This window comes from Mastigoproctus giganteus, chromosome 3 (assembly GCF_048544385.1).
Source record: "Mastigoproctus giganteus isolate SK-2022 chromosome 3, ASM4854438v1, whole genome shotgun sequence".
NCBI classification, from domain to species: Eukaryota; Metazoa; Arthropoda; class Arachnida; order Uropygi; family Thelyphonidae; genus Mastigoproctus; species Mastigoproctus giganteus.
The window spans coordinates 171,303,622-171,326,374 of record NC_143577.1 but is presented as its reverse complement, the minus strand read 5'-3'; the positions used below and the strand labels follow the sequence as shown (position 1 = coordinate 171,326,374).

Below are 22,753 nucleotides of genomic sequence, written 5' to 3'. Positions count from 1 at the left end.
TTAACTCAATTGAATGAGATAGAAATTCCGCGGCCGAACTTTTCAGTCGGCTTTTCACCACTGCTATTTTTTCTCTGTCTGACCAATTTGCAATGCTTGCAGTCTCTTCCAGTGATTTGAAAAAGAAAGAGGCCGTCGGGCCTTCATCGTCTTTCCCAAGGTACATTGGAACCAGATTAAGAAAACCCATGATTTGAGATGGATACACCCTTGCAGGTGTTGCCTCAGGTTGGGTGGGAAATAAGGGTTCAGATATTTCTAAGTTCGCCCTTTCTAAACTTGGTCCTTTCATTTTTCTGTGTAATCTTAGTATGTTAAACCCTTATATTAAGTTAACTACCGTGTAATCCCTAGTTTTACAAATGAATCCAATATACTTTCAATTTTATGGGTAAATGGGCATTTTAAGCATTACTAGTAATAATCGCAGCTTTCTAAGATTTTTATAACCCACAAAAATTTAAAACAAAGACACAATATAAAGAAAGATCATCCCAAAAGTAATAAGAAATGCAAAAATTTCATTAGCAACAAGCAGCAACTTTTTTAATTTCCTTCCAAAAAAAAAATATATATATAGTATATTTATATTATTATTATTATTTATTTCAAAACGTATGCAGCTGACTGCTTTATAATGTGTTGCTACTTTTTGCTAAGCATTATCAAAAAATTAAAATGATAATAATACTGATATTTGATCATGACTGAATAAAAGTAGTACAATATAATTCTCTCTGCCAAGATCTCAAAAACACCAACGTCCATTTCATCTTTTTATTTCAGTCTTGTAAAACTTAATTTGTATTAATCAGTTTCTCATCACTGCTCAAAACCATCCTGATCACGGCACCATGTTACCTCTCGTGTGTGTGTGTGTGTGTGTGTGTGTGTGTGTGTGTGTGTGTGTGTGTGTGTGTGTGTGTGTGTGTGTGTGTGTGTGTGTGTGTGTGTGTGTGTGTGTGTGTGCTCGCTTACTTGGCTTCCCCATTTGTCCGCACTCTTTTCGCCTTCGCGAGCTCTAGGGTTTGGCTGTAACAGAAATAGCCAGACTAGGCATAACTCATGCTTTTTTTTTCTTAGTGTAGTTAGGTCGTTTTTGCCTTTTTCTTTTGGTTGGTTGGTTATCTTATTTTATCTTAACATACTTAACATATTCGCCTGTCTGGTATCTAGTTCTGCTTTCGTCTAGTGGGTTTCTATAGGACAAAGTCTCATATACCCTCCGAATAAAGAGGGAGAAGGTTCCTTCCCCCCCTCTCCATCCCGCAGTTTGGACTTTTGTGTTGTGATTAACATCGAGTAATTATGTGGGTAATTTACTCGACACCGCAGTTAACTTCTAATCATACTTTAGCTCTACTACTTTAGTGGTTGAATGTGAGGTTTTGGCAGCAAAAGAAGAAACTTGTATAACACAAAACATAACAGGGTTTATTATTAGAAAAAACTTTACCAAAGAACTTACATCTTCCATATAGGCATATTATGACATTTTATGTTTATCAGAATTTTCCAGTAATTATAAGATCAAACTTTAACTTTAAGGTTTTACATTCTTAAGTTTCAAGAGGCAAAAATTGTATGGAACTAGATAGGAACCATTTTAGCAGCATCGTGTTTACTATCATTTTCATACTCATATCATTTTAACTTACCAGCTCAGGATATCATGCTGGGTTGATCAGTCAATGGCTGTGGCTTTTTCAATTTCCTCTGCCGGCTCTGGGTATTGGCTCAGCAGAACAACAGTTGGCTTCTCCCTGGGCTCTATGGCTCACTGGTCTGTCCTTCGACGTCTCGAGTCTTCTTCCAGTGAAGGATTCTGCAACGGTCACGTCAGCTTCTCTCCGTCCATGCTTCTCCTCTCTCCTTGCGAGGATCCGCTTTTTATGTCCCAAGCTCGCCCACACTGTTTATTCAAAACTTTTTTCTCATTGGCGGGAGCCAAGTCTTAAGAAATTTGATGGCACGTGATGGAAAAATACTGGGTCCAAAGAGGTATCTAACATCGCCTCATCACGCCACCTAACGAATATTCGAGCAACATGTGGAGCCACTCTACCATCTCCCTTGTTTAGGTAATGGTAGAGCTATTGCTCACATTTATGCAGAGTCTGTATGGGCTGAGAGGTATCTGTCTGTCCACACGAGTATCACTGTTTCTTACCCTCTCCCTTTGCCCTAATTTATATTTTGAAGTGAATGTGTCCATCCGGTGTTTACAGAAATCTTCCACTTTACACTTGTGAATGGCTAACTGATATAGCTGTTGCTGGCTAACAACTGTAGGCCTTTTAACACATATCTATTAAAGTTATAGCGATTAATTTTTCCATTTTCTTTAGAAAGATATACACTTTTACTTAAGGATATTTACTCTGCTTTATACTTTTTATTTGGTACTCAAAGTGATTATTATATCGAAGCTTTTGAGAGAGATCTAGGTAGGACGGGTATGGAAAATTAAGTTGTTGACTTTACCGTAAGTTTGAAACATAGGAAAGGGCAGAATTAGTGCTATAATAATAGCAGAGAATTTCAAGAATCTTGGAGTGAAAAATTTAGTATGATTAAGAAGGATAATAAAGTATTGTGCATTTTGTGTGTAGGACTTCCTCCGTAAAGCAGCATTATGAAACTGTTCATAAACAGCCCAGCAATAAAAGTATGCAAGAACAAAAACAATACATTTCTCGAGAAATGAGCTAGAGAAAAATCCAGTCAGATGATTGTTTTCAGTGATGAACTTTGTTAAGGCTAGTCATAGTTTGATACATGGATGAAACTAGTGCTGCTTGCGTAGCTCAAGAAATTACAAAGTATAAGCCTGATGTAAGGTACCTATCGTCAGTGATGCAGTAACAGAAGTCTCACTGATGTTAAATATACTTACCTTCCTTTCCTTTCCTTTAGTTTTGATATTTTATATCTATAATATAAGAGTGGTTTATCATTTCATATTAAATTTGTTCTGCAAGATAAAAGTTAAATTTTTTTTATGAAGGATTTTATTGTAATACCTTTATTAAAGCATATTTGAAATAATGTATTTTATTTCATTCTTTTTTTTGTTACACTTTTGTCAAGTTAAACGTGTATGAGATAAATAATGATATACTGTGCAAAATTCCGAGGGGCAAGCACAGGTAGTTTTTAAAAATATTTAGCCAATTTTGGCATGCACCCTTAAAAAGGTTCACCACCCCTGGCCTAGTACCACAGAAGGTCAGTCATTGCTCTTTGTGGTATGGACATCACATCTCAACTACTGTTTAAATTAGATTCAGGTTCACACCTGGGTGGTGTGAATGGCCAAACTTTGCCATTTGTTGTCCTATTGATTGTAAGTGGGGCTTGGTTATCAGCTCCATCAGCATTTTAGTCTGAAGTTGCAGCCATAGCTGTTGCTACTGGAAGAATGTGCATAGAAAAGGTGATGGAAAAAAATATGCATTAAGCCAACTTAAATTTAAGGCAAGGTTGAGCAGGTACCTAGGTGACACAGGTGACCTTTCTTTTTTTAAAAAAAAAAAAAAAAAAGGGTTAATACATAAACTTGGCATCCTTAAATCAATTTGTTTTTATTAACTTTCTCACAAGTACATATGTATTATATATTCTCTCTCTCTCTCTCTCTCTCTCCCTCTCTCTCTCTCTGGAGTAGATATATGAATTGTCATAAAATATTCTAGCAAATGCTGCCATCTCTTAGTTTTGGTTCTGAGTAGAGATAGTTCATAATAGATGGCAGCACAAAAATAGTTTTGAAAATTGGAGTAGATCACACCTGTCAAGTGATATATAAATAAATGTAGAGGATTGCATCAAAAAAGAAGTAATGATAAGTTTTTATTTTTTTTATAATTTTTTAATATTTATTTTACAATTTTTATAAATATATTTTTACAATTTTTTATATTTAAAAAAATGTTTTTTTTGTCAAGCTTTACTTTTTTGACACTGAGAAATGTGGCTCTTTAAATATATTTGTTTGCTGTTCTCAACCTTCATGTAATTCAAATTAAATAAACTTTTGTATTTTTTCATTTATCTGTATGGTTTATATGTAGAAGGTTGTATTTATTTGGAATAAATGTTGTTCTAATAAAGTGGTTTTTTTTTGTGCTTTTTGTATCAGATGTGTTGAACTAGATTGCTGGGATGGAAAAGGAGAAGATGAGGAACCAATCATTACACATGGAAAAGCGATGTGTACGGATATTTTAGTTAAGGTTTGTGATACTGCTTCAATTGGAGTATAGTTAGGGCCATCTTTAGGGTGGGTTAAGGGTGATTGCCCTGATTACTGATGACTGAGGATGCTGTGAATCTCAGTTTTTATAATAAAATTATATATTAATCAATGGGAAAGCCACAGTGACAGTGTAAAAGGTATACAAACAAAAGCACATCAGTTAATGGACTTCATATTCCTAATTCTGTTACTGCATGGTAAGACATTTTTATTTCTAGTAAATATTCAGATTAAAGATGATTCTAAATTGATAGAAGATATCACAACTGTAATGTTTCCTATTAAGAGTTTCTTGGAGTTTGTCTTTGAGTGGGTTTGAAGAGTGGGTTTGAAGGTCTTGTTAATATTGTAAAGGATGTCTCAGAATCTCTGGATGCTAACTTATTTTGTGGAACTTTGACAAAAACTTGGACAAAAAGTATTTAATAATGGAGATATATCAATGAGGCAAAGACCAGAGGACATATCCTAACATGAGTTTTTCTGCATTACGGACAACATTCATGTTACTGTGAACAGCAGTTTGAACAGCTTGAAAATTATAACAAACTATGGAGATTTTACTATAAACTCAAAAAAACTACAAGAAGATTTAGCTGCTCATTTTATGAATTTACGTGTATTTTGTTTATATCAGAATGATCTCCATTATTTATTATTAATAGCAGCCATTCTGATATAAGTGGAATATTTATTTTGTTCTACTAATTTAAAAAAATTTACTAAAAGAATAACTTCAATTCATTTGTGACACAAAAATTAGCCCTAGCTTACTGAATATTTCAGTAAGTAACAGTTTCCCAAGTAGTTTTCAAAATAAAAATAATTAAAACCTATCTTTGGTACTTACTGACAGATAAGAAGTGCTTATTATTCACAGTGCCCTCAATTTAAATTGATATTGTTAGTAAGATTGATCTGATGTCGATCGCAATGCATTTTTCTGGGCCAAAGGCTCGAAAAGAAAATTACATTTCATTTTTAAAATGTTCATTGTTTTGTTTCATGTCAATTTTATGACTAAATATAGTTATTTCAATTAATTATAATTTAGTTCATATAAGGTGTTTTTTGGCCAAATAAATCTTTATTTCCTAAAGGCATTATTCTTATTTAAACCTCAATTTAAAATAAAAAATCTGATTATTTCCTTTCTCTATAGTATACCAAAAATATTTATAAAATGGAATAGGCAGCTCAATAGGATCACTCACCCAGGTGACATTTGCCCTAGGGCAGGCCCAGAGTATAGTAAAAAAAAAAGTGGTATTTTTACACTAAGCTTATGAATTTATTTTCAATAAAAAAATTAAATTCAGAGTGCAGGGATTATAAAACAGACCATTAATTTCTATATTTATTGAGCACCATTAATTGTATAGCACTGTTTCTGATATTTCTAAGTTATTAAAGTTGCAAAACTCAGAAATACTGGATGACATAAGGGGTAAAGGAGAGGGATTTTGTTTTCATAAAGGTGTCTAGAATGGGCTTAGTTTCTAAATTCTTTTCAGTGGAATCAGCTGATGTGTTACCAACTGCAAATTCTTGGAAAGTAATCCAGGTAGAATTTCTATATTCAAGGGAAAAAAAATCATAAAAGATTCTCAGCTTTTTATATCAATTAAGAGATAATGTTCAGGGTATAGACATAAATTTATGTGAGATGAGCTGTTCAGACTAGTGCCAGAGAAGAAAAATGCATGAGATGATTATAAATTTAAAGTGCAAGAAACTTACAGTAAGTATAAACTGGTCTGCATTCAAGTCACTAAGGAGGATTATGAGAAGTCTTTGGCTAAGAATTTGAAGAAAAGTAGTATGGACGTTGGCTAAGAATTTGAAGTAGCATTGAATTTGGCTAAGAATTCAAAGAAAATGTAGCATAGAATTAGTAGTAGTAGTAGAGGCATGTGATGCAAAAAAGCAAGCACATGAGCTTATGTAGCACCAGCCAAAATAAAAAAAATCAAAAAAATCACATTGTTGCTGGTTTTTTTTCCAACATCCATTCCCTCTAAACGTTTGTCCAGTTCATCCTTGAATTTATTTAAGCTATCAACTGCCACAACAACAGATGAAAGTTTGTTCCAGCAATCAAATACCAGCTGGCTAAAGGCAAATTTCTACGCATCTGTTCTACAATAGTCTTTCCTCAATTTGAATTTATTCCCCCCCCCACCTTCAGGTATGGAATATGAAGAAGAAAAAGAATCCCATCAGAATTGAGCATGCTCAAACCAATCAAGGCCTTATACACCTCAATCAGATCACCTCACAGGTGCCTAGTCTCCAGCTGTTCCAATTTGCAGAACTTAAGCCTTTCTTAGTAAGAGGACCCCTTTACTCCCCTCACAAGTCTTGCCCTTCTCTGTACTCGTTCCAGCAACTCTACATCTTTCTTAAAATGAGGCCTCCAGACCTGTACACAGTACTCAAGGTGTGGCCTGACTATTACTTTATACAAAGGGATAATCACCTCCTTTTCCCTATTAGCAAAATTCCTGCATATCATTGACAATACCCCATGACCTGCTCTTTCAGCCTGTCTGCACTGCTCAGGAAAACTTCATATCTAACTGCACGGTTCCCAGGTCTTTCATTTTCTACCATCCTAAGTATAGTACCACACAATTGGTGCATGTCTCTGGGGTTGCTTCTACCCATATACGGTACTTTTCGTTTATCAATGTTAAACTTCATTTGCCACTTTTCAGTCTATCTGCCCAATTTTTCTAGATCCTGTTGCAGGAGCACACTGCCATTACTGTCATTAACAACCCTGTCAACCTTTGTATCATCTGCATACGTGGACATTAGCCTGATATACCTTCATCAATATATTGATAAATATACAAAATAATAATGGGCCCTACAATGAACCCTGGGGGACTCCACTAATAACATTAGTTCACGAAGATCAGTGTCCATTGATTACCACTCTCCGTCTTCTCCCACTCAACCTCCTTTTATCGATTGTAACAACTTGTCCTTAATACCATACTGCTCCAATTTGTACAGTAGTTGTTCATGTGCAACAGTATCAAAAGCTTTTCTGAAATCCAAGTATGTGATACCAAAATTATTTTTTGCTTCCAGTTCCTTTAAGACCACATCATAGTATTTAATTAAATTGGTTTGTTTAGGGAAAGCCAAGACTTTCCCTTCACAAATCCATGCTGTGTCTGAATTAATATTGCAGTCTTGTTTAGATTATCCCACAATTCTTCTTTAACCTGTGACTCCATTATTTTCCCCAGAACAGAAGTTAAACTAACTGGTCTGTAATTACTCGTATCACCCTTTCATCTTCCTTCTTTCTGCCTCCTTTAATATAACTGAATAAATCCCATTCACCCCCAGTTACTTTTCTTATCTTTAACTTCAAAACTTCTCCTCCACTTTGCTCTCAGTTACTACAAAATCACTAAGCTCCCTGTTACAATTTAATAAGCTTCAGTTGTCCACTTCCCTAAAGATTTCCTCACTTGTGAATATAGATGCAAAGTACTCATTCAGTTTGTCAGGTATCTGAGCAGGATCATTAACAGTTGAAACATGGATATCAACTGGATCAATCTGATTCATCCCCTTCCTTCCTTGTAGAGGTTAGGCAAGCGAAGGCTGATAATCTGCCTTCGCTTGCCTAATCTCTTTTGTGACTTAATTACAGACTAGCTTATATCTGCCATAGGCTTCTGTGCTGCCTCTTAATTTATATGCATCCCATGCATTTTTCTTCTCTGCCATGTGTCTCATTAGTTCATCTAACATCCATTTAAGCCTAAACCTTGAATAGTATTTCTTAATTGGTGTGAAAAGCCTAGTAGCTTCCAAGATTAACTCCTTGAATGCTTCCCATTCAGAATTTGCAGTTGGTAACATCATCAGTTGGTTTCACTGTATAGAATTTAAAAACTCTCTGAGACCACTGTAGTCACCTTTACATAAGCAAAAACCCTTCCCTTTATCCCTGATGGTAATTATATCTTTAAGTAAATCCCACATTAGTACACTGTGATCATTGCCACCTAGTGATTCCTTTATCTGCAAATTCTTAATGCATGAATAATCACTGATTCTAACCAGATCAAGAGTGTTGCTCTCTCTCTGGTTACCTTTAGTATGTAATCTGGTTCGCCAGCCTAACCTCCTTTGAGGTTAGGCAGGTGAAGGCAGATTACGAGAAATCCTTGGCAAAAGATGCTAAGAAAAACAGCAAGGATTTCTTTACTTATATAAACTCTAAAAGGAAGGGAATGAATGTGATTGGTCCACTTGACATCGATGGTTCGACTGTTGATGATCCTGCTCAGATAGCAAACAAACTGAATGAGTATTTTGCATCTACATTCACACATGAGGAATTATTAAGGTTTGAAAATGGCAGAAGGTTATCAAATTGTAGCAGGATACTTAATGCTTTTGTAATAACTGAAAGCAAAGTGGAGGAGAAATTGTCGAAGTTAAACATAAGAAAAGCACCTGGGGTGGATGGGATCTATCCAGTTATATTAAAGGAGGCGGCAAAGCAACTAAGCAAACCCTTAGCCATAATTATGAGAGCATCCTTGGACTCAGGGGAAGTTCTCACTAACTGGAGATGTGCAAATGTATCCCCAATTCAGAAAGGGGGATCGAAGGGTGACACGAGTAATTACAGACCAGTTAGTTTAACTTCTGTTCCGGGTAAAATAATGGAGTCACTGGTTAAAGATGCATTGCAGGATCATCTAGACAAGACTGCAGCAATAATTCAGACACAGCATGGGTTTGTTAAGGGAAAGTCTTGCCTGACAAATTTGATAGGATATTATGATGTGGTAACAAAGGAACTGGATGCAAAAAATAATTTTGATATCATCTATTTGGATTTCAGGAAAGCTTTTGACACTGTTGCGCATGGAAGACTATAGTCAAAATTGGAGCAGAATGGTATTAAGGGTAAGTTGCTACAATGGATAAAAGGATGGTTAAGTGGGAGAAGACAGAGGGTGGTAATCAATGAGTGTTGCTCTTCATGGACTAATGTTATTAGTGGTGTCCCACAGGGTTCGGTGTTAGGTCCACTGTTGTTTTGTGTATTTATCAATGATATTGATGAAGTTATATCAGGCTTAATGTCGAAGTTTGCAAATGATACAAAGGTTGGCAGGGTTGTTAATGACAGTAATGGCAGTGTGATACTGCAACAGGATCTAGATAATTTGGGCAGATGGGCTAAGAAGTGGCAACTGAAATTTAACCATGACAAATGCAAAGTACTGCATATGGGTAGAAGTAACCCCAGAGAAACGTACCAACTATGTGGTACTACACTTAAGGTGGTAGAAAATGAAAAAGACCTGGGAGTAATTGTGCAGTCAGATATAAAGTTTTCTGAGCAATGCAGACAGGCTGACAGAGCAGGTCATGGGGTTTTGTCAATGATATATAGGAATTTTGCTAGCAGGGAGAAGGAGGTGATTGTCCCTCTGTATAAGGCAATGGTCAGGCCACGCCTTGAGTACTGCGTACAGGTCTGCAGGCCTCATTTTAGGAAGGATGTAGATTTACTTGAGTGTGTACAGAGAAGGGCAACAAGATTGGTGAGGGGAATGAAAGAATTCTCTTACCAGGAGAGGCTTAAGTTCTGCAAATTGCAGTGGCTTGAGACTAGGCACCTGTGCGGTTATCTGATTGAAGTGTATAAGGCCTTGAATGGGTTGAGCACGCTGAATTCTAATGGGATCCTTCCACTTGTTCAGATTACGAACCTAAGGGGGCATGAATTAAAATTAAGAAAAGACAGATGTAGAACTACCACTACTACTACTACCTCTTGAACTTGCTGTTGTAAAAAAAACAATCATCCAATAAATCTTTGCTTATGTCAAAATAGGACAGAGAATCACATTGGCCACTAGGTATGAATGATATGACTATTAGCATTAGCATTAGTAGATGCATATGATGCAAGGAAGCAAGCTTATATAGCATCAGCCAAAAAAAAAAAAAAAACAACTTTCTATTTCACTCATCCATTCACTCCAAATTTTTGTCTAGTTCTGCCTTGAACTTATTTAAGTTGTTGACCTCCACTACCAGAGATGGAAGTTCATTCCAACTATCAATCACCTGCTGACTAAAGGAAAATTTCTGCACATTTATTCTACAATTGTCTTTCCTCAGTTTAAATTTATGTCTTCTCAGGTGAGTAATCTGATCAAGAGGAAGAATCCCATCAGCATTGAGCTTGCTCAGACCATTCAAAGCCTTGTACACCTCAGTTAGATCACCTCATATGTGCCTTTCTCTAGAAACTGGAGACTAGCACCTATTGATAATTTTGTTCATGTTGCTTACAAAATATTTGAAACTGAATAAATATTTTGCATTCTACATTCAAGCTTGAAGAATTTTTAGAGTTGAGGATATGAGAAGCTTATCAAATTTTACTAAAAGCTAAATGATTTTGTCATAACTGAGAAGAAAGCCTATCAATCACTGATGGGCCTGACTTGTCAGGAGCCACAAGGCCTTGGTGAACAAAATAAACAAAGGGTATAGCATTTCAAGAGCCCATAAATCCTACTATAGGGTTCGGTTGAGAGGCTGTGGCAGCCTGTCATGAAATACTTCAAACAGAATTGTTGAAATGGAAGTAACTTGTGCGAAGAAAAATAAATAAACCTTTAATACCACCATTCACCAAAAGGCCTTAATTTCCCTTATTAAAGTAAAGTAAGGCCTTTGATTTTCATCAAGAATACTTGAAAGAGCAAGCTGGCTTTAGGACAGGATTCTAAACTATGGATCATGTAATATTGCAGCTAACGGAGAAAGAAAATGAATATAAAACACCATTATGCCTGGCATTTGTGAATTATAAAAAGGCATTTGACTCCATACAGCATAAGGCAATATTTTGGGCACTGGAAAGACAAGGCATAGACACCTCATACATTATGATTTTGAAGAAAATATATGTGAATGTTACCCAATTTATTAGACTAGACAAAGACAGTAAGTAGCAAATTTAAAATTGAGAAAAGAGTTCTACTAGGAGACACAATATCTCCGAAATTGTTTACTGCTGCTGTTGAAGAAGCTTTCAGAAGATTGGATGGTCACAGAAAGGAGTTAATGTGAATGGAGAGTACCTAAACCATTTATGATTTGCAGATGACATTGTGATCATAAGCCACGATCCCAAAGAATTAGAGGAAAATCTAATAAGTTATGCAGAGTTATAAGGATTTTGGACTAAAGATGAATATGGCTAAAACAAAAGTAATGATGAACAAGTATGCCACAGAAAGGGATATAATCCCTGAAGGAGGTAATTGAAAAGGTGGATTCATATACTTGTCTGCATCAGGTCATTAGCTGTAATAATGATAAATGGCTGGAAGTTAAGAGAAAAATAAATTTTGGATGGATAGCATTTAGGAAATCTAGTCACATACTGAGAAGTAATATCCCAATTTGTCTGTAACGTAAAAACATGAACCAATGTATATTCCTCACCATGACTTATAGAAATGAAACTTGGGCAGTCACCAAAAGAATGGAAGAGAAGCTGAAAACTACACAGCAAAGAAATGGAATGAATTATATTAGGAATCAAACTGTTAGATAAGAAGAGAAACACATGGATTAGGAAGCATATACAAATAAAGAACATTCTTATCAAAACTAAAATTTTGTACTGAAATTGAAATTTTATTGCAATTAATCGAAATCATGACTCAGACCAGAGCAGCAAAGCAAAAGCCTCAAGCTAATGGAAGTCCAGCTGAGTCTTAAATTTATTTAGGCTATCAACTTCCACAACAAGGGATGGAAGTCTGTTCCACCAACCAACCTCCCGCTTGCTAAAGGCAAATTTCTGCACATCTATATTACACCTGTCTTTCCTCAATCTAAATTTATGCCCTCTCAGGTGATTATTCTGAGCAAGAGGAAGAATCCCATCGGCATTAAGCATGCTCAAACAATTCAAGGCTTTATACACCTCTATCAGATCACCTCGCCGGTGCCTAGTCTCCAGTTACTGTAATTGGCAAAATTTAAGCCTTTCTTCGTAAGAGCAACCCTTTGTTCCACTCACTAATCTTGTTGCCCTTCTCTGTACTCGTTCCAGCAGCTCTACATCCTTCTTGAAATGAAGCCTCCAGACCTGTATACAGTACTCAAGGTGTGGCCCGACCATTGCCTTATACAAGGGAATAATCACCTACTTATCCTTGCTAGAAAAAGTCCTGTATGTCATTGACAAGACACCATGAGCTCTTGCAGCCCATCTGCACTGCTCAGAGAACTTCATATCTGCCTGCACAATTACCCCATATCCTTTTCATTCTCTACCACTGTCAGTGTAGTACCACAGAGTTGATACGTTGCTCTGGGGTTGCTGTTTCCCATATGTAGTACTTTACATTTGTCAATGTTAAACTTCATTTGCCACCTCTCAGCCCATCTGCTCAACCTTTCCAGATCCTGTTGCAGCAGTATAGCATCAGTAATGTCCTTAACAACCCTGCCAACCTTTGTATCTTCTGCAAACTTGGACATTAAGCTTGATATACCATCATCGATATTATTTATAAATACAGAAAACAATAATGGACCCAACACTGAGCCCTGAGAGACTCCACTAATAACATTAGTCCACGATGAGCAGTGTCCATTGATTACCATTCTCTGTCTTCTTCCCCTCAACCACCCCTTTATCCATAGCAGCAATTTGTCTCCAATGCCACACTGCTCCAATTTGTGCAGCAGTCTTCCATGTACAACAGTATCAAAAGCCATTCTAAGATCGAAGTATATAATATCAAAGTTATTCCCTGCATCCAATTCTTTTGTGACTGCATCATAGTATCCAATCAAGTTGGTCAGGCAAAACATCCCCTTAACAAAACCATGCTGTGTCTGAGCTATAACTGAAGTCTTGTCTAGATGATCCTGCAGTGCTTCTTTAACCAGTGCCTCCATTAATTTTCCTGGAACAGAAGTTAAACTCACAGGTCTATAATTACTTGTGTCAGCCTTTGATCCTGCTTTGTGAATTCGGGTCATATTTTCAGATCTCCAGTCTATGAGTACCTCCCCTTAGTCCAAGGACACTCTCATAATTATGTCTAACGGTTTGCTTACTTCCTTTGTTGCCTCCTTTAATATAACTGGATAGATACCATCCACCCCAGGTTCTTCTCTTGTGTTTATCTTCAACAATTTCTCCTCCACTTTACTCTCAGTTATTACAAGATTATCTATCTTACTTCCAGAGTTGAATACACCTTTGGCATTCCCCTCACTGAATAACTTCTCATGTGTGAATGTAGATGCAAAATATTCATTTAGTTTGTTAGCTACCTGAGCAGGATCATCAACAGTTGAACCACCGATATCAAGTGGACCAATCTGATTCATCCCCTTCCTTCTAGAGTTTACATAAGTAAAGAACTCTTTGCTGTTTTTCTTTGCATCCCTTGCCAAAGATTTCTCGTAATCTGCTTTCGCCTGCCTAACCTCCTTTGTAACTTGGTTACATCAACTTATATCTATCATAGATTTATGTCACGTGTTAATTTATATGTATCCCATGCATTTTCGTCTCTGCCATATGTCTAATTAGTTCATCTGACATCCATTTAGGCCTAAACCTTGAACAATATTTCTTAGTTAGTATGTAAAGCTTAGTAGCTTCCAAGATAAGTTCTTTATTATTATTATTATTAGCCACATGGTACAAAGAAGCCTGAGGCTTATGCTACACCAGCCAAAAAAAAAAAATTCCCGAGTTACCCTGAGAGAGAGAGAGAGAGAGAGAGAGAGAGAGAGAGAGAGAGAGAGAGAGAGAGAGAGAGAGAGAGAGAGAAGTAGAAAGGAATCACCAAGAAAGAGAAGAATGATGATATCCAGCTCAGGACCCTGGGTTTGCCAAGCCCATACTCACCAGATGTGAGCCCCCTGGCTTTGAATGCTTCCCATTTTGAATTTTCAATTGGTAACATCATCAGTTGGTACTACTGTATAGAATTTAAATACTGTCTCACACCATCGTAGTCGCCTTTACGAAAGCAACAACCCTTCCCTTTACCCCTGATGGTAGTTACCTCTTTGAGTAAATCCCACTTCAGCACACTGTGATCACTGCCACTTATTGGTTCCTTTATCTGCAGATTCTGAATGCATGAAGAATCATTACTGATAATCAGATCAAGAGTATTACTCTCTCTAGTTGCCTTCCAAACATGTTGATGTAGAAAACAATCATCCAATAAATCCACAAAACCCTTGCTAGTGTGTGAGTGACGAACCCACAATTTCCAGTCAATATCTGGGAAATTAAAATCCCCCGTTATAAGACTCTCTGATTTACTGGCCCAATCTGTTACCCTGTGCAGTTTTTTTTTTTATACTCATGAGAGTCATTAGGCCTATAACACACTCCTACTCCCAATTTTGATCTTTCAGTGCTTATGTCACACCAAACTGGCTCGACACTGCACTGCAATGTTGACTGGTTGCACTTCCTTGAATTGTATGTGTTTCTTAACTAATAGCATAACCCCCTCCTCCCTTGCTATCCTGTCTATTCTTCCTGTACACATTGTTCTCTCCAAATTCCAGTTCTGCATTCCTTATATCTGTGTGTATCACCACGTCTCTGATATCCCAACAATATCCGCCTTTGATGCTTTGAGCAATACCTCAAATTCATCAAATTTATTTACCAAACTCCTAGCATTGGTACACACACAAGTATACATGCACCTGTTCCTATTTTTAGCTACCCTAACACAACCCATGTGTTTACTTGTACCGCAGTGACTCCCAGCAGTCTCTGAAATAATCTGCATCTTGTTTTTCAGGCTTCTGCTCATTCCAGTAGAAGCAGTGCAAGAATCACTTTCACCTCTGCCAGTGGCTACTGTTAATCTATTAGTCCTTGTATTCCCCCAAGCTAGCAGTTTTCTGTCCCACCTAACACTGCCTTGATAGCATCAGCAAATATTCTTGCACCCTTTCTATTTAAGTGTATCCCATCCCTGTGGAAGCAGTCTCTCCTGTTAACAAGTACAGACCAGGCTGGAAAAAAATTCTACCCCTTGAGCCTTGCACAATCTTTCCAGGGCCAAATTGATTGACAAGGCTGTCTCGTCATATACTCCCTCCTATATCAACTCAGTGGTGACAAAGAAACATGCCTTCTATTTTGAATCTCTTGTAAAGGAACATATTTTGAAAAAATTGTTTTGGTAAAATATTTTAGGATTGTTATTTACATTAAAATGCAGATATTTTTGAATAGTTAACAGATTTGCGAATACTTCATTCCACTCCAGTTGGAAACCCACACTCACAATCCTTGCCTAAAGTGTAACAGGATATGAGCGGACCATCTGCTCAGATCGTGCTAGACCTTGTGTAATGAAATAATATGCCAACTTTAATTTCTATAATGAATGCTAAATTTATGTTTCAATACTTGCTATTTGCTATTAATTTTACTACCTCTTAGAAGTATAACCAAAAAATTATCCGGAGAAAAAATTTTACTCTCACATAAATTTTATGATTATTATGTAGTAATAAGTGTTTCTAATTTTTTTTTTTTTTTTTATATTTCAAACTATAACTGAAGCTTTCTATTAATGTAAAATGTATTTTACAAAGTTTTTAATTTCATATTTAAAATAGGTAATGCGTACAATTGAGATATAAAAAACACAAAAGATTTAGTAATCACTTGAACTGATAAAAAAGGAAACTTCATCATGTTTTTTTTTTTTTTTTTTTTTGTAGGATGTGATTTATGCCATTCGGGATTGTGCCTTTGTCACATCAGAGTATCCAGTTATTCTCTCCTTTGAAAATCACTGCAGGTAAATCATTATTTAATTTATGGAGGTGTAGGAGAGGTGATTTTTCAGATTTATATTTTTTTATTAAAAAAAAGTATATTAGTAAAATAATAAGAGGAGTTTACCTCAATATAGTACATAGAACACTTCCGTATGATACCCTCCAGAAATTAAAACGAAAAAATTGACAACCTACCGGTACATTAGAGTAAATTATAAATAATTAAATAATCAATTTAACACAATTCAAATAAATTTAAAACAATTAAAAATGAAATTAACGCAATTAATAGATTTTAACGAAAATATTCAAAATGATTTTCCTTCCTTAAGGTAGTAAGGAAGGAAAATCGTTTTGAATATTTTCGTTAGAATCTTTTAATTGCGTTAATTTGATTTTTAATTGTTTTAAATTTATTTGAATTGTGTTAAATTGATTATTTAATTATTTATGATTTACTCTAATGTACCGGTAAGTTGTCGATTTTTTCGTTTTAATTTCTGGAGGGTATCATACGGAAGTGTTATACGTATTATATTGAGGTAAACTCCTCTTATTATTTTACTAATATTATTATCAACGTAGAACATATTGAGTATTACAGCTCTGATTCATACTATCTAAAAAAAGTATATGTAATATTTATTTACATCTGTGAGAGTGTAATTGTTGATGGTTTCATTACTTATGTTCATTCCTTCTCAGGAGGCATGAATATAAGTGATGAAACCATCAACATTTTGAACTGATTTACCACTTCTACTTATTCTGTGAACAGAAGTGGTAAATTAGTCCAAAAAAATAATAATAATAAAGACAAAAGTTTAATAAAATGCCTTTGGAAAAATTTATAAGGTTTGCTTTAATGAATGTTAGTTAGTTTTTCATATATCTTTCTATTTATACTGTTTTAGCTGTGGACAACTAGGTAAAAACTGTTGAATTAGTGTTAGAGGTTTTCTCTGCCAGTTATAGTTAGATATTCAAATAATGTGTTTATGGTAGAATCGTAAGAGGATGTAAAAACCCATCTTTGGTAGTGTACTTTTTCTGAAACACTGAAGCAAACATAAAATATACAGCACAATCCAGAAGTATAAAATTTTTATGAAATTTGCTTTTTTGTTTTCTTTAAAAATGTTACTTACTGGATGAAGAATAGGTTATAATCACAAGGTACATGGAAGTTATAAGATCTCTTAAATTATCTTTCACAAATATGTTATTAAATTTGAGTGGCATTTATGTCATGGTTGTTCAAGGCCTCTTAAAAGATGGCAGCACCACAGAAAGCAGTTGGTAGAACTTCATTTGGAAGCATGTGTGACATAGTGAAAATGCCATAATTTTAAATCTGTACACAGTATGCTATCATCAGATTTCTGCATCTGAGTTGGGAAAGTCTTATCAATATTCACAGAAAAATGTTGCAAATGCATTCCTGAAGATCTGATGGATGTGAAAAATCTATGAAGTTGCGTGTACATTTGTGAACCCCAAGGATTAATATAATTATTATTAATATAATCTGTTATAATAATAATAGACTAAAAGTTATTTCTTTAAATAAACCTTCTTTAAATTTATTCCACAATTTATTCCAGCAATCAATTAATTCTAGCCGAGGGCAAATTTCTGCACATTATTATTTTAAATCATATTCTGTAAGTAGCTTTATAGTCCTAGTCATGCTCCTTACATTATTTTGAATTTAGCTAGATTTTGTGAGTTACTCCAACATGTGAGTTCTACCTATACTTAATATATAGGGTGTCTCAAAAATATTGGTACAAACGTTTAGAGGAGGTAGGTAACATCTAAAGGAATGTGAATCGCATAGGAACACATAACCGGAAACGTCACGGGAAAGTAGTAGCAGAGGCACAAGAAGCAGAAATGACACAAGACAGTAATTAGTGGCAAATGTTTATTTGACATAATATTAACAATGGAGTACGAGATGGATGCATTTCATGATGTTACAACAGATGCTCGAAGGTTCCACCATGAGACGTGATGCATGCGTGACACCGATGCAGCATGGATTGGCGGACATGGTTGAACACACCTGGAGTTTCTTTGACAGTAGCAGCAGCGGAGATGAGTCTCGCCACGAGATCCATTTCTGTCTCCACAGGCGATTCATACCCGATAGGTTTGAGGGCACCCCCACAGAAAGAAATCAAGGCTCGATAAATCAGGGTGAGTGTGGAGGCCAGGCAACGGATCCACCATGGCTAATCCATCGACGCCCAAAATGCCTGTTCAAATGGTCACGAACAAACTTTCCATAATGGGCAGGCTCCCCGTCATGTTGAAACCAAATGTTATGTCTCACATTTGCTGGAACATCGTCAAGTAACCCTGGTAGAACTTGTTCAAGAAAGATCTGATATTTAGCGGAGTTAATGTGGGATGGTAACAGGTATGGGCCGACTAAGCAGTCACCGACCATACCTGCCCACACATTTATTGCGAAGCGATGTTGTACCGACTGGGGGGCGCACACCATGTGGGTTGTCGTGAGTCCACACATGAGCATTGTGCTGATTGAATAAGCCTTCCTGAGTGAAATAAGCCTCATCCGTGAACAAAACATAGGCTGGAAAATTCAAATCTTGAACACTTTCTTGGAGAAACCACTGCGCAAAATCTACACATGCAGGATGATTTTGGGGGGGAGCAGTAACTGAACCCTTTGGAGATGAAAGGGATGTAATAGTAGTAGTAGTAGTAGTAGTGGCACATGATGCAAGAAAGCAAGTGTAGGAGCTTATGCAGCATCAGCCAAAAAAAAAAAAAAAAATCACACCATTCCCTCCAAATGCCTGTCCAGTTCCTCCTTAAATTTATTTAACCTATCAACTTCCACAACGACAGATGGAAGTTTGTTCCAGCAATTAACCACCCGCTGGCTAAAGGCAAATTTCCGCACATCTATTCTACATCTGTCCTTTCTTAATTTGAACTTATGTCCCCGTAGGTTCGTAATCTGAACAAGTGGAAGGATCCCATCAGAATTCAGCGTGCTCAACCCATTCAAGGCCTTATAGACCTCAATCAGATCACCGCGCAGGTGCCTAGTCTCCAGCCACTGCAATTTGCAGAACTTAAGCCTCTCTTGGTAAGAGAATCCCTTCATTCCCCTCACCAATCGTGTTGCTCTTCTCTGTACACGCTCAAGCAAATCTACATCCTTCCTAAAATGAGGCCTCCAGACCTGTACGCAGTACTCAAGGCGTGGCCTGACCATTGCCTTATACAGAGGGACAATCACCTCCTTTTCCCTGCTAGCAAAATTCCTATATATCATTGACAAAACCCCATGACCTGCCCTAGCAGCCTGTCTGCATTGCTCAGAAAACTTCATATCTGACTGCACAATTACTCCCAGGTCTTTTTCATTTTCTACCACCTTAAGTGTAGTACCACACAGTTGGTACGTTTCTCTGGGGTTACTTCTACCCATATGCAGTACTTTGCATTTGTCAAGGTTGAACTTCAGTTGCCACTTCTTAGCCCATCTGCCCAAATTATCTAGATCCTGTTGCAGTAGCACACTGCCATTACTGTCATTAACAACCCTGCCAACCTTTGTGTCATCTGCAAACTTCGACATTAAGCCTGATATACCTTCATCAATATCATTGATAAATACACAAAACAACAGTGGACCCAACACCGAACCCTGTGGGACTCCACTAATAACATTAGTGCACGAAGAGCAGCACCCATTGATTACCACCCTCTGTCTTCTCCCACTTAACCATCCTTTTATCCATTGTAGCAACTTACCCTTAATACCATTCTGCTCCAATTTGTACAGTAGTCTTCCATGCGCAACAGTGTCAAAAGCTTTCCTGAAATCCAAGTATATGATATCAAAATTATTTTTTGCATCCAGTTCCTTTGTTACCACATCATAATAACCAATCAAATTTGTCAGACAAGACTTTCCCTTAACAAACCCATGCTGTGTTTGAATTATTGCTGCAGTCTTGTCTAGATGATCCTGCAATGCATCTTTAACCAGTGACTCCATTATTTTACCCGGAACAGAAGTTAAACTAACTGGTCTGTAATTACTCGTGTCACCCTTCGATCCACCTTTGTGAATTGGGGACACATTTGCACAACTCCAGTCCGTGGGAACCTCCCCTGAGTCCAAGGATGCTCTCATAATTATGGCTAAGGGTTTGCTTAGTTGCTTTGCCGCCTCCTTTAAAATAACTGGATAGATCCCATCCACCCCAGGTGCCTTTCTTATGTTTAACTTCAACAATTTCTCCTCCACTTTGCTCTCAGTTATTACAAAATCATTAAGCACACTGCTACAATTTGATAACCTTCTTCCATTTTCAAACTGTAATAATTCCTCACGTGTGAATGTAGATGCAAAATACTCATTCAGTTTGTTTGCTATCTGAGCAGGATCATCAACAGTCGAACCATCGATGTCAAGTGGACCAATCATATTCATCCCCTTCCTTTTAGAGTTTATATAAGTAAAGAAAAGAATGTAAGGAATCATCATGCCAGACACACTGTACACTGCAACGAGACACTCCTAAGGCAGAGACAACAACACTTGTGCTGGTAGTAGGATTATTCTGGACGGCATTCAACACACTTTCTTTCATGGTGGGAGTTCACATCGAACGTGGTCTGCTCGCACTGCTCCTGTTACTTCTAAATGACCCATAACCGCACAAATTTTGATGCACACGTGCAAACAAATGGTGGTCCAGTATATGTCTTTTTGGGAAGCGTTCTCTATAAATTCGTTGAGCAGCGTGTCCATTGCCCTCTGCTAATCCATACACTAGGTGCATATCTGCCAGCTCACAGTTCGTATATTGATGCATGCCTTTTGTGCTGCAACTACTGCTTGAATGAAATTTACCTGAAATTTTCCCTCTCGCGAACTGATGAACAGCGCCTTGTACCGACTTACGGTGACATTTTCGGTTATGGGTTCCTATGCGATTCACATTCCTTTAGATGTTACCTACCTCCCCTAAACATTTGTACCAATATTTTTGAGACACCCTGTATGTAGAACCTTTTGTATCGTTCAAAATTTGCCACCATTGTTATAGTATGTATAGTGAGTGGTAGGGAAATTCTAATTTTTCAACTGTGGTAAATATGTATCTCTGAAGTTTGAATCATGTAGGTTGGATTTAGTAGGATAATTTTCTTATATATTATAATTAAATTTTAACTTTCAAGCATAATGGTACAGCCTAATACATATACAAAAATACAATATCTCTCTTTGTGTTTAGCTAAGCATATAACTAATTAACTAATTTAATATTGTGATCGGTGTGATACAGGTTAATGTATATCTCAAACTTGATGGTGTAAGGTATAATGTAAAACTAGATAGCGTAATATGTATCACTGCATTTAGGAATACGTTAGCTTGGTGTAAAAAAAAAGTAAAGTGCAGCCATTATCAACCCACTGCAGGGTGGAAGCCTCCTCAACAATTCATGCTGAGGGAAATGGACCATAATCTGCCACGCTGGTCCAGTGCGGGTTGGCAGATCGACCGTATTCAGCAGTCAGGGGCTTGAACCCCGGTCTACTCAAAGAGCGTGTGCTACTGCACTCCCGCTCCTGCCCACTCGGCTACGGATGTAGTATTGTCAATTACTCAATTAAATTTATGGCGAAGGTAAAGAAAGCCTGCACGAGAACGACGAGAAACGTCGGATAACTTACGCGGAAAATTAGTTTGCCGATACGGCACTCTAGCGCAGCTCACTCGGTAAACAGACGGTAGGTGTTAACGGTCTGGAGCAAAGTCGAGAACGATATACTGATTGACAGGTAGGCGTGGCAAACGACGTGCTGATTGGTGCGCGAACACAACACACGATAACATCGGTTTAGTATCACTGTAGCAGCACTAATGGTAACTTGTCCTAATCGTACATGCCCTAACATTTACTGTAACGGTGAAAAAAGATCAGGTTACCTCGACTTGAATCCCATGGGAGCTTGAACCCCTCCCGAAGTGGAGGGGGTAACCTAACCTTTTTCTTTAGAATCAGTCATATTTAGAAATACATTCATAAAAAAATAAATTTTTTTATGACCGTATTTTTATTTTCTTGTTCAATAATATGCCCTAATGGTGAAAATAGGTCAGGTTACCTCCACTTGAATCCCATGGGAGCTTGAACCTCTCCCGAAATGGAGGGGGTAACCTAACCTTTTTTCTTTAGAATCATGAGTGGACTAGCACATAAATTGTTTATTAATAAATCATTTCATTGTTTGCCACGCCTACCTGTCAATCAGTATATCGTTCTCGACTTTGCTCCAGTCCGATAACACCTACCGTCTGTTTACCGAGTGAGCAGCGCTAGAGTGCCGTATCGGCAAACTAATTTACCGCGTAAGTTATCCGACGTTTGTCGTCGTTCTCGTGCAGGCTTTCTTTACCCAAGCCAAATTTATTTATCTTATTAATTTTCATTGTTAATCAATTAAATTGTATTTAACTGAAAATTATGCCCGAGACTAGAGCAGCAAAGCAATGGCTACAAAGTAGTGGGAGTGCTGTGACTTGTGGGAGAACCGAAGGGGGCGATTCTCCAATGCATCACAGCCTAAAAAATGTTTAAC

The 22,753-nt window shown here is 37.0% G+C and overlaps 1 protein-coding gene across 1 annotated transcript in view; it reads left to right on the top strand.

Moving 5' to 3' along the window:
- LOC150088409 (1-phosphatidylinositol 4,5-bisphosphate phosphodiesterase-like) overlaps positions 1 to 22,753 on the top strand; it is a 754,578-nt gene that overhangs the window by 254,673 nt on the left and 477,152 nt on the right. Inside the window, exons 13-14 of the mRNA XM_090370149.1 lie at positions 4,142 to 4,235; positions 16,055 to 16,134. Coding sequence (XP_090226275.1) covers positions 4,142 to 4,235; positions 16,055 to 16,134 — 174 coding nt within the window. The remainder of the gene's footprint in view (positions 1 to 4,141; positions 4,236 to 16,054; positions 16,135 to 22,753) is intronic.